The following is a 13436-nucleotide window of genomic DNA, read 5'->3' as shown; positions in this document are numbered from 1 at the left end:
AGTACTGATCTCCAAAACTTCAGAAAGAGATTTAAATTTCATAAGAATAAATCTTCAGTTTCCATTTTATTCACTCTTGGAGATATATACACATTACTCACAATTCATTACTATCTATATACATATGGAGAAAGAATTATTTTCTCAAGGAGACAAAATATTTATTTTCAGTGTTATTGTCCATCTGGCTTTATTTACTCTACTGTTCAGTAGTGGAGCACTGGTTTACTGTACTGTAGGAGCAATAAGTAATGAAAAGCCAGTGATACCTCAAATATATGGCAATATTATGAAATAAAAAACAAAAAACAACAAACACAAAACATTGTCCCATCCCAAGTTCAAAGGATGAGATCAAACTGCTTTAATAGAAAAGTTTATGGGTAAAAAATACATAATTAGAAGTAACAGCTATGGTTCTCTTTGGTTTCTTCACCTGCCCATACCTGATTTGAGGTTTCCATGTTAGTATTACGATTAGATCGCCTCCGAGTGACTATCACAGAAGGCTTGCGTTCACAGGGAGTTCGATCGTTTGTTTGGCCTCTCTGGAATTTCCCATCCTCAGACTTCTCTTTTTCAAGGTTTTGCAAGTCAATTTTTCTCACTGGCACAGATACAGGAATGATAAGAGGCACAAGGCTGCTATCCTCCCGGGCTTTTTTGGGAGCTGGTGAAGAACTGGCAAATTCCACAACACTTTTAGCAGCTGTAGGTCCTGAAGCTGCTACCAGCACACTTTTCTTCTCTTCTGAAGTATCTGATTCCTGAGAAGAAAGACAGATAACTTAAAAGTTCTGTAGCGCTTGCATAATGAATCAGATGCTCTCTCACTTGCACAGTATATCAACTTTCTCAATGCTATTTGCAAGCTGAAAGGGATTTGAAAAGCATTACTGGAGGAAAAAGAATACTTGACAAAATCACGATCAACATTTGCTAGAATTAGTTGAGGATTCCTTCAGGTCTCAAATGCTTTGCTATATAACTTCCTCAAAGGTTCTTTAATTTTAGTAATGGCCATAAGCTGCAAATTATTAATTTCGAATGTTAGACCTCTATACCAGAAAAGACTGAAACTTGGTAACCTTAAGTCTCTCATAAAGAACAGAAGAAAATAAAATAAGCTAGGTTTCTAGTGTACTTTTTCCAATTTACTCAACAGCAGCATTCCTTATCTGTAAGTGCAGCCTTTGAGATTTGCCTTCCAAACCTCCCGAAGAAGTTTTGCTCAGTAGAATCAACAAAGCATAAGTAAAAGCCAGCATGTTTTGCATTGGTGTTATAGTTTCCATATCTCTGCTTTCTTTTACTCATGGAAATTCTAAAAATCTGATCTTCAAGGACGTAAGAATGGGTGATGAGTTACTGAACAGACACACGGGTACTGGAGCACCAAATAACTTAATATACTTCTAGAAAAGTGATTTCTACTCCTTCAAATGACTGTCTGCGTGTTCATTCCATTCTCGGACCACTCCTTCAAAGTAATTTCCAGTTCACTTGGAAGCCAGATGTCAAAGGACAGCTTTCAACAATACCTTCCTTCAGGGATGCAAAACTCCTTCTCAAACTCCAGAGAAGCATCATCTAGAAGCTGTAGAAAATGCTTCTTTAGACATTTCAGAACTTCGCTCAAACTTCATGCTGTGTTTGGAAAGTGATTAGAATGCAAATTCATTGTCTGTCAGTCACAATCTAATGAAGAATTCATGTGAACAGCTTTGTGAAGTGGAAACTAAGGCACATTATCTCTCATACAATGAGAGATCATGTGCCACTATGAATACCTAATCCTAATAAAAAAATCTTAGCATAAGAAGATTCTGTTGTAAGGTTTCAAAACTCTGTCATTTCAGCATTGTCACAGATCGAGAGCTGGCTTCACTGGAGAGTGGATGAACTAGCTTGAGCTGGTGCACAAATAATCAAACTAACAGCTAAAAGGACTAGAATGAAGTCCCACTTCAATACTAGATTTATATTCAAAGAAGTGCTACCTCACCATCACAAGATGTCAGATCAGCCAGAGCTTGAAGCTGGAGCTCTGGACTCTCCAAGAGGCCTAAATCTAGGTGCTAAGCCTGAGTAAATAAAACTAATCAGAAAAAAAGAGATTTAGGACTTCCTATCTATAAGATATTTTATTAGAGTAGCACAGTATGCGTTATCCCATAAACAGCCCAGCAGTTTCAAAATTTGGCTGCTTCTTCACAGACTGGAGGTATCATCCTCCATTGCGTGACAGTGAAACATAGAACTGATTAGTCACATTTGGCATCAACTGGCACAGACTGTGCTGTAGAAGGAATCCATGAGCTTTGAGGATCTCCCTTCACTCCACAATGGTGACTGGTACCCATACTGTCCCAAGAGGTTACCAACCTTGGATTTGAAGGACATCCATCATTCTGACAGATATGGCGCTCAAGACCACTACTTATAGATATTAAGGGGCTCTTGCAAATTTTTGTAGCCTCTCACCTTCAGGAAAGAGAAACCAACGGAAACATCTTTCTAAAGAGATAAACAAGTCATCTACTGGAAAAAGCTGGCCAAAGAAGCAACTCACGGGTTCATACTGCTATATACGGGTCTCCATTCATCAAGGAGATCCGTGCTGATTATCACGCTATTACTGAGGACTAGTTAACTAACTGGGTATACCTCCAAAATATTCTTTCAGCAGTGAGATCAACAGTAGATATCTGTGCATCAGCATTAAGAGTGGTCTCTGGCTACTTGCACTGTTTAACACTATAATGTGATGGAAAACACAGTTTTTTTGACACTGCTGCTGACAAAGGTCTCATTCTTACCAGATGACTGTGGTTTTTTTCCTCCTTGCATAGCTATCACTATTACAAACACTCTGGTAAATACTTCATAGGTACCTGACAGACTAATGACAATACAAAGAAGTAATGGTGATTCTAATATGGGAAGAAGCACCAATTTTGACCAGTCTACAAATCTCAGATACTTCCTCTGTGATACACACAGACCTCCATAGGTCAAGAGACGTGAACTTCTTTCCTGACTGCAAGGAGGAAATTATGGCAGCTAATCACACACAAACTATCACATTGCTTTGGCTCTATGATGGGTCAACTGTGCTCCCTTTATTTTCATGTCTGGGAGGTAACCAGCAAAGCACTCTCTTCTCTGAAGACGGGAAAGATGACTTCTTCTAAGGAAAAGGGATAGGAGGAGACTTGAACAGTAGAAGAGATAAAGAAAAGGCACCTCTGAGAAATAAATATACATAGCTCAGACAGCCTCCAATAAGATGCTTTGCTCCACAGCAGTGAGATTTCTCACATACTTATGGTTTATTTATTAGGAGGGAATACAATTGATTTTGGAGTCAAGCTATTTATTTGAATAAAACTAAATAATTTTGTAAACTGTTTGATTATGCTCACAGGTAGGCAAAAAGGAATCATCAGACAAGAGACAGGCCCATCATTTGTCAAATTGCTAGTGATTTTCAGCCAGTTCAGTATCCCTATTACAGAAGAGGTGGTAGGAGGGATGCTGGACAATTCCAACAAGTGCAACTTGTTGCATTTTCTCTTGCATAAATACTGACACATGCACTAGTGGCCTAGAACCTTTCAGTGGATCCACAGAAATCCATCAGTCATTTTGATATTGACCATGTGTACTCCTCAAGTCATCTCTAAAAGATGTCAAATACAGCAGATACACTCAAAATGAAACACTAATACTAAGAGTTGAGATTTCACTGCAATCTGTAAGCAGCAAAAAAATATCTTTAAAAGGCAGACAGAATAGATGGGCAGATCTGGTGCAAAGCATCATTTATGACACTGCACATATATTTCAATACTGCTGTCTAAAATAATGTTTTCACATATACCTACTACACTGCAATATTCAAACAACTGATTGAAATTATGAATATATCTTCTTTTATCAATAATTTAATCCTATAGCCCAATCATATGCTCTTTGCATAATCTGTACTAGGGAAGGCTTCTTGGTTGTTTCTATCAGGAAGACACTGGTAAGAGAAGACAACTCTCTTCAAAATGTTTTCTTTTTCTCTCATGTGATATCCAACCTCCTCGGAGACAAAGTTTATCAGACACAGGGTAAGAATTTTAACCTCCTTCCAAACCTCATCCTGGAAGCCTGAAGAGATCCAAACACAAAAAGCTCTTCAGCTAGTGCCTCCATGGAAGCAAACAAGCTGCTTGTTGCTACAAAGAACAAATGAGCATTTGTCAAAGTGTTTTCTCTGGTCTTTGCATTATAAATTGAAACGCAAGCAGACAAGCCCTCAAGCGAGTAACTTCTTGTTTCACCTGTCAGGCCATTTTCCCAGCTGCTTAGTGAGTTTTCTCTTGCCACTGTGTTGATCAGACTGCAGTTTGTACCAAATCTGCTGGTAAACACCTTCTTCAACCCGTGTGAGAGAAAAAGGATTCATGACAGTGACAGCCACTGGTTGCTGTACAAGATGGACTAGGTGATGGTTACTTTTCTCACTGTTTCTTACCCCAGCTCTTTTACTCGAGAAGCATATCCCTCTAAGGAAAAGACTGGGAAAAAACAGCCACAGGCAGACTAGGAAAAACAAATACCAACAGAAGGGGAAAAACTTTCCTTCCTTTTGTTATCTGATTGGTCAGCAACTTGAGCAGCAAACCTGTAGGTAAAAGTAGTTTATGCTCTAACAGTTGTACTTCATCACTCCCTAGCAAAGCTTCCACAGAAAAAAGTGTATCTTAGCTTCTCATAAGAGGCACTTGTTGAAAGATTAGTCTAACCACACCCAAAAGAAAACTACAAAGCACACCTCATAAACAAACAACAAAAATGCTACCACTTGTCTCTCCTGCTAATTTTGAGCCTTGCCATCTTGCCAAACTGTATACGTTCCAGTGACTGTTAGACTGATGGGACACTAAAAGGATAGTAGTAGAGAATTACCTTGTCACTCAATACAATTTCTTCCCTGTTCAACTCCTACAGAAAGTCTACATGCAGACTTTGTCCTCAGATTATCAATCTGAGCAGCTGCTGCTGGACATTCTCAGAGGAAAAAAAGATTTTATAAGCAGCACAACTTCTTTAAGGAAATTAGGCTTCCTTAGGCTTTTAATATATGGGAAATATTGAACAAGCAAGTAGCATTACGTAATTTTAGATAGCACAATTTAGAAACACCTCAACCTCTATAACTGAAAAATAGCAGGTAAGCAGTAGACATAACTTAAGAGGAAGAGAACAGTCAAAAGACATGTGAATTGTTTATATTTGTCCCCCTAAATTCCAGATCAGCTTGAAGCTTAAGCAGAAAACATTTGTTTTTTGAGTACTGAACTAAAATCTCATTCAGTATTAGTGAAGTATAACTGCCCTTATGACTACAGAGCTGCCCCTACTGCACTACAGAGCTTCTTGCATTAAGAGACAATACGATACTGCATAGTACATAAATTAATTCCTTTGCATCTCAGCCCTCTTTTGTTGTCTAAAACAGTCCTCATACTACACTGGCTAGGACGTATGCCTTACCTTGACATTCTGAAGAGAAGCCAGCTCAACGGCTTTTTGGGCCAAAGTTAGCAAGTTGGCTTCTTGAGAAACACGCCGTCTCCTTCGCGTACTCTGTATTACACCACCTCTAACACCCTGAAAGTCATTAGTTCTTGAAGTGTTTTCTTCTGCTGCTAATGTCTGTTTCTCTGCATCTCTACCATTCTGAGCGATGGTGTGCCCGTCTGTTTCTACCTGGCATGGTTCACTGTTGGCCAGGACATCCTTCTGCCCCTGATCCATTCTCTTGGGATGTGAATAGCTGCTTTTGGTATGGGTCAGTGACTCAAGCGGCTGCTGTACCGGGAGCTCTTGCTGATGCGCTTGCCAGTGATGGAGAAATAAATTGCCGGATTGTTCTTCTGCCTGCTTGGAAGCCAACACTTCTCCAGTAGATGTCATCAGGACGCCTTCTTTGGAGAGTCTCCGTGATCTTCTTGGAAAAGGAATCTGGGTCTGAGGTAGAACAGTCTGTTGGTTCTGCTCTGTTAGAGCCTTGAATAGTTCCTGGTTCCTCTCCGTTTGCTGAAACTGGTGTGCCATCATGTGATGCTGAGGTGCTGCAGCTGCAACATGAGGCTGTGCTATGGAAGTAGTTTGCTGTAGACCAAAAGCTTGTGTGGCAGCCTGCTGCTGCTGCTGAGGATAGAAATTTTCAAACAGTTGTAGCTGAGGAAGAGCTTGCTGTTTTTGTTGAGCAGTAAATGCTGGAGTGGAAGAAGCTGGAGCTTCTTGAAAGACATGCAGTAATTCAGGAAGTCCTTGCTTCTGGCCTTGGTGACCAAATGCAAGCTGAAAAGGCTGTAATGGCAGACTTTGATTCTGCTGCTGCTGTTTCTGCATCTGATGAAAGGAATTCATTTGTGCTTGCTGTCTAACTAGAGCTTGCTGCTCCAGCTGAGCCTTCTGGGACATCATTTGTTGAACTGCATCTTCATACAAATCCATCTGAGACACAAATACACCTTTCTCTTGATTTCTTTTAAGGGCTTCTGGGTGACCATAGAAGCCTGGGGCACCTGCATTGGTGTGGGGTCCTTTGGGATTGCTTCCAAAAACCATACTGTGGTTCCACATTGCAGATGGAGATTGCCAGTGGGCATCACCTCTCTCTGGCAACCTGTTTCCCATTAGAGAATTCTGCCATTTGACAGCTGTTACTGGCTGGGACATCATCATTGATTCTCCCCTATCTTGACTGTAAACTGAGTTCATCAAAGCAACATTGCTGGGGGCACTTGTTAATCCTGCTGTGTGAGGAATCTCCATAGTTTGGGAGGCTGGAATATTCCCTCCATGACCATAATACTGTCCTTCTTTAAGCTGCTGCTGTGGCTCTTTTGATGACACAGTTATATCTTGCTCATTAAAATAAGTCATTCGTTTCCCAGTCCTTTTGGTTGAAGACTTTTGCTGAGCCTGAAGATTCATGATTCAGTCTATTCTTCCAACTGCACACACTGTATTTATAATACACCCATCCCTGAGGCTGGGGGAATAAAGGCACATAAATCTCTCTTTTCCATTCAGTATTAGTAATAAAGGGCAGGAAAGAAGTCCCAATGAAAGTGCCTCCACTTCCTTTTTCTCTGTGTGCTTCTCACACTTCTTTTCACTGTTATTCCTCGTTGTTCACAGGTCAGTAGGGTCCACTTAGGTGTAGGTCCTGAAAGAGAGAAGCAGTTACAATGAACAAGACAATTACAGACAACTAAAACATAAACACTCATACAATAAGCAGTTATGTGCATATCTGATCTATTTTTGACGGAAACGAAGATCAGGACAGTGTGTGTAAGAAATAATAGATATGACTTGCTAAGAGAATGTAAAACAACTTAGTTTTACAAAATAGGTATCATATATTTGCATGATGCAATACCCAATTGCACACAGACTTCTGACTAATCAAGCTTTAAACGCTTTTCTCTTAAACTCTCATCTGGACAATTAGCCAGGATAATCTGAACTCAAAAACACAAAGCAGAACAAAACAAAAACCTCATGACTCACCAAAGAGAAAAATAATGTGTCAGGCCACATTTCCCAAAGACATTCAAACACACACACACACACACACACACACACACACACACACACACACACACACACACTAAGGCTGCAGCCAAACACACAGCAAGATGCTCCAGTGAATATTTCAGGGAAAAAAAAAAAAAAAAAAAAAAAAAATCAAGCAGCAGCCCATCATCCTCTACTAACTCCCCAAAATTATAGTTGCTTTCTGTCATGGTTTTGGGCGGGATAAAGTTAATTGTTTGTATGACGCTGTGTTTTGGGTTTTTGGTGAAAACAGTGGTGATAGCACACTGATGTTTAGTTGTTGCAGAGTAGTGCTTACACAGAGAGCCAAGGACTTCTCTACTTCTCACGCTGACCTACCACAGAGAAAGCTGGGGGAAACAGGAAGTCAAGGAAAGGGCACAGCCTCAAACTGACTAGAGGGACTTTTCATACAACATGGCATTGTGCTCAACACTAACTACTGGGGAAAAGAAGGAGGAAGGAGGGAACATTCACAGTGATGTTTGTCTTCCCAATAAAGTAACACATGTGATGCCCTTGTTTCCTGGGAGTGGGTGAACATTTACCTGCAGATTGGAAGTAGTGAATGGATTCCTTGCTTTGTTTTGCTTGTGCACCTGGTTTTTACTTTACCTAGCAGACTCTTTATCTCAGCCCACAAATACTTCTACTTTTACCTTTCCGATTCTTTCCCATCCCACCTGGGGAGAATGAGCAAATAGCTGTGTGGTGCTGAGCTGCATGTCTGACAAGAAAAACCACAACACTTTCCAATGTAGAACTGCCTATCAGGCATCTACACGCTGCAAAAAGGGCCTGCTCAACCTTTCAGATTGCTCTTTTCAACAGCTGAAAGCAACTGCTCTTGCTCAGGTCACACTCAGGGCAAAGCAGTTCAGAGAAATCATTACAGTTGGTCCTGAACACCAGCAAACATTTTGATGTAAAGCTATAAATTTAACAGAGAAAGTCTTTCTGGATCGTGGAGCCTAGGACAATTCCAGCCTTCTTTTTCCTGAGAAAAATAAAAAAAGGTTGCCACAAATGTAGGCTTTAAAAGCCTGAGGATTTATGCCTACCATATATATATATATATATATATATATAGTACATACATAAGTATTTCTATTAGGACACCTATAGCCTTTTAAGATCATTAGTTTTGCACTTGTAAAACTTGTTAAACCAATAACAAACAAATAATGATAGGCAAGTCTCTATTACTACCTCTTTTTTATTTATGCTTGGAGCCAGATTGTGCCAATATAATTCTGGTAGATTGTAAGATACTTTAAGATGGATTTAAGATATTAATATATTTATTGCATTCTTTTTGCCATAAAATCAAGTTTCCTTTGATGAATGGACTTAATTCTCAGGCATCAGAGGCACAGGCATGAACAATAATTATAGCTCTGTACTTGTTCAGGGATTCTGCAAAACATTTGGGACTTTTCCACCTGAGCTGAGATGGTTATCAAGAATTGTGGGGAAAACCTTCAGTAAAGCACCATTTGCAGGTATCAACTAAATGGCCTTAAATCTCAGAGACCTGAAAACATCAAAGAGAAACATTTTTCTTAACTGATGAAAATAGGTTTGCAAATTCACTAATACCTATTACTGAAATAGTACGCTTCATTCCAGAGTCACAAAGTGTTTTAGAAACAAATACAGAATTTGGGGACCGACTGCAGGAGAAATTTCTTCTTTCTTTATCTGACAAGGCAGTTTTTCTATTTGTACTGTATGTACTCAAGAATTTTGAAGAAAGAACAAGGCTACTTCTCATAAAAACTGCCCTTGAATTTCACAAATGCGGACAAAGCTGGTAAGATTAACAAACACATTCCACCAAAACCTGGAAACCTTTAGTCTTTCTATATAAAAAAATAAAACAGAAGTATACAGCACACTAAAGTTCTGTGACTTGGGTTTCCTCTGACAGGATATGGCCACAGTACAGCTTTTAGTACTATGGCAGAGTTGGTAGTGTGATGAGGAGGAAAAGACAAAGGGTTTAAATTAACTTACGCAACTTCCACCTTGGAGGCCAGGCTTGGCTCCAGTTCTAGTGGAACCATGGGCCTGTGTTTCACAGAGAAGTGACTCACTTCCTCAGTCTGTTACATAGCTGTTCCCTCCACTCCCTCCCCCTTCACCCTGGCTACAAACCATGGACCTCTGCCACCGCATATCACAGAGCCAGGGCGTTCCTTCCTTTTCTAAGCGCAACTTCTCAGCTCATTTTCCAGTCCTCTTTCAACAGGACTAAAATAACTCTAGGAGAAATTATGGACGTGTGAGATGGGAAAAAAAAAAAAATATATCTTTAACTTGTAACTAGTACATCAGTGAGTGAAAACTTATTTGATGAAATCCCACTTCAAAATGTCACTATGAGAAGAAAAAAATATTCCACAATAGGAAACTGGTTGCATGATAGCAAAAATGGTGAAAACATAGGTATATGCCTCCCAGGAGTGTTAATGTTATTCTCTCTCTTTGCTTTTTGTAGCACTGCTAGAAATTTATCAGAGCTAACAACTTCATCCCAATACCTGATTAATAACTGCAATAGTAGTTTATATTATCTTACTTTCTGAGATTACTACAAAGTATTTTCCCCTCAAACCAAGTAATCTTATACCAGTTTTCCATCCACTGATGTTTGTGTGCTTTTGTATCGATCAATCACATATAGTTATGATAGAAACAACATCATTTTTGTGTTTATATCAGAACAATACCACTAGCTCAAATTTAAATCTGTAACACAACATTTAGAAGATCTGCTGAAACACATTTTCTACTCTTTGAAGAGGAATACAAAGATAACTACCCAAAAGCTGGCCTACAACTTCAACACTTATTTTTAACTCTTAAAAAAGAAACAAAACAAAGCAAGCAACCTACCAAACTACACACCAACCCCTGATGCTCATCTTAATAGAGATGGCTGAAGTTTGCAACCATCACCTTCAAAACTATCCAGAAGACCTTTAGCAACAGAGTTCTCCATTGTTAGGTGTTGCATTTATGGGACTCCCCAAGCCTCCATTTGCTGTGGATACTCCACTGCTATATAGGGAGCCATGGGTATTACAGAGCCTAGCTCAGGCTGGTTTAGGATTACTCTTATTTAGGAAAGATGTAGAAAAAGTATCAGGACACATAGTTCTCAAGAAAAAAAAAGTACAGAGGGAACCTAAAGTAGAGGAGGGAAGATGCATCTCTGTGTTGCACAAGAGGTTTCTAAAAATACGGTGTGCCTCTTACAAAAGTTACCTTGTCTCTCTAGAAGATTGTAATGGCTGAAGAACTGTAGTTACAGCAGTACAAAAACCAAGATAGTGAAAATTACACTCCTAGAGAGAAGTGTTGCATGCACTTTAAACAAAAGACAGTGAAAATTCCAACTCTCCCAACTGTGTGCAAAAATGCAGAAATTGTAATTGACAGGTCTCCAAGAGGGAGGGACTTAGTGCATTTAGTGCTTGATGATAAAATATTACAACATTAACTTTTATGATTTCTTGTAGGTCATCTTAATAATAATAGCCCATAGTTTAAGCTGAAGAGATGTTCAAGCTGCAGCATGACTATTCTGCAGGAAAGCTCACACTTGGCAGCTTCATTGGCTGAGCACAGCTAGCTCTATGACTAAGCAGGCTTCCCTCCCTGAGTTCAAGGGATGAGCTCACATTATCATCATCCCAACCAATTACCTGCACTGAGGTTTCATTTTACTCTAATTTCAGCACGAGTCATACTGAAGTAGCAAAGTGACAACACACTTCCAGGCTTAAGTGTGCTTTGGAGCAGTGAATCTCTGATGAGTTCTTACCTTCAAACAAAGCACAGTGCCAGTTCTGATACCATAATTCCCAGAAGATAATGTGTCTTTTCTCCAGATATACTGAGGTGTTATGATACTCTGCATTGCTTTTACACTGCACAGAGAAAAAGCAAAACCTAACATCAGTACACTTAGTTTTAATAACTCTAAAATTTAGCAAACAACACTGTCATCAGTCACTTTCACTTTCAGGAACTCCTAACACATAAGAACAACTTCCAACTTCTTTTCAGAAAAATGCCAACTGGAGGATGTCACCTCCTTTAGTACTGCAGATATTTTTAGATTTCTAAGGTTGGGTTTAGTTTTTTTTTTTTGTGTGTGTGTGTATATGTGTGTATGTGTGTGTGTGTGTGTGTGTTGTTAAGCTTCTTCTTCTAGATTAACAAGAATTAGACATTTTCAGTGGATGCTGGTGGAATGAAAGAACATACAGTTACTTGTGGCACATTACTGAGAGAAGTTAGAGTTAGCATTTTTAGCTAAAATTTCTCTGCGCTAAAGCCCTATTAAAGAAAACAAAGCATATAAAATCTGTCTCTAGTTTGGGAAATATCGTCTAGAAGATTTAAACATATAACGGGATTGAAGAGGTTTCTGCCAACATGCAAGATACTGCTCTCAAATAATTTCAAGACAGCAGATCTGAGGAGTGCAGGACTCAGGCATTCAGAGCCCCACACTAGGCAAGTGACAGCCCTGAGGTCCCATGAATAGATTTCACTTAACAGAAAGCGGCTTCTGAAGAACTGTTTAGACTGCAACCATGCAATCACTATTTATCCTTAGCCTGGAGAGTTTCTCACAAGAAGTTTTTAATGCCATGTATTCTTCTTAAACTAATGTTAAGAGGTTATTCGATTTGATGGACATGCTGAAAACGTCCCACTGTCATCACTTCTTATAGCAAGCCTTCTTTTACATCTTCATTTATTACTTTTTGTCTGTTTATGTAATGACCTCCCATCATTACTTCCTCTCTTTATTTACATGCTGTCTTCCATTAAGTACAAACATACTTCACAATTTCACATACCAAGTTTGTGACCTCACACACTGAAGTAACATTAAATATTACTGTTCAATCCATCTGTTGAGGGCTGTGCAGTCCTGTGCTTTGCTCAGTTATCTCTCACACCCCCTACACTTGGCATGATAAGCAAATTATATTGTGCAGATTCCTAATGTCTTTTGGCATTGTTTGCAGGCAATATTTTCTGACAGAGAATGGTAGAAACGACTTTGGAAAGACTGATTTCACCTCAAACCTTGAAAAAGCTAAGGAAGCAGAAAATTATAATGAATTCTGGAAAGCATTTTCTGTTTCACCACTACAATTCTAGCTTTTAAGTATTTCCATTATATATTTTTTAATGTGATAAACAAAAAACGTTCACAAGTGTTAGCTAATGTACATTTTCAGCCTTGCTCACAACAGTGAGATCCTTGCAGGGAATCTGTTGAATTAGAGCAATGAGATCATTTCCCCTAAACAAAACCCTCCTGCTGCCAGCAACTCAAATTACTGATCTCCCCTTAGAAAGCTCAATTACTTAATGTTAATTAACAGATTCCAAGAATAACTATTGCATTTAAGTCGAATGTAGCAAGCTAGCCAGTGTCCTGAGAGAGCAATCTAGCAGTCCCCCTTGAACTTGCTCATCATATAATCAAATCCAATATTTCTTAAACAGGTAAAAATCATAACACACATTTTACCATTGAGGAACAGAGGGGAAGGAACTTACTTCTAAGATCACACAACAAACCAGGACAAAAACAGATCAAGAACAAAATATAGAATACTAGTTATCAGTCCCCCTCCATACCAAGAAGGGTAAGAAAGGTTAAGAATAGGATGAGCTACTTACATTCACCCAGTAAAGGCAAAGAAAATGGAATTCCTCCAGTGCAATAGCAGGACAGAAATAATTCAGTGAGTGGGTTTTGTTTCTGGTTGTTGGTT

At 39.2% G+C, this 13436-nt stretch overlaps 1 protein-coding gene across 10 annotated transcripts in view; it reads right to left on the bottom strand.

The window, feature by feature from the left end:
• MIDEAS (mitotic deacetylase associated SANT domain protein) overlaps positions 1-13436 on the bottom strand; it is a 53524-nt gene that overhangs the window by 13646 nt on the left and 26442 nt on the right. For 8 of the 10 annotated variants that reach the window (XM_042872399.1, XM_042872391.1, XM_042872408.1 and 5 more), the window contains 3 exons: positions 11459-11564; positions 5548-7234; positions 447-767 (listed from right to left, as the gene is read on the bottom strand). In XM_042872399.1, coding sequence (XP_042728333.1) covers positions 447-767; positions 5548-6999 — 1773 coding nt within the window. In that variant the 5' untranslated portion in view covers positions 7000-7234; positions 11459-11564. The remainder of the gene's footprint in view (positions 1-446; positions 768-5547; positions 7235-11458; positions 11565-13436) is intronic. The other 2 variants (XM_042872436.1, XM_042872445.1) reach the window with 1 other exon arrangement.

The sequence above is a fragment of the Lagopus leucura genome, unplaced genomic scaffold, assembly GCF_019238085.1.
Source record: "Lagopus leucura isolate 7727_CA_CO unplaced genomic scaffold, USGS_WTPT01 Super-Scaffold_1, whole genome shotgun sequence".
Classification (NCBI taxonomy): domain Eukaryota; kingdom Metazoa; phylum Chordata; class Aves; order Galliformes; family Phasianidae; genus Lagopus; species Lagopus leucura.
Note: the sequence above shows the minus strand (reverse complement) of the source record. Positions and strands in the feature narration are given on the sequence as shown.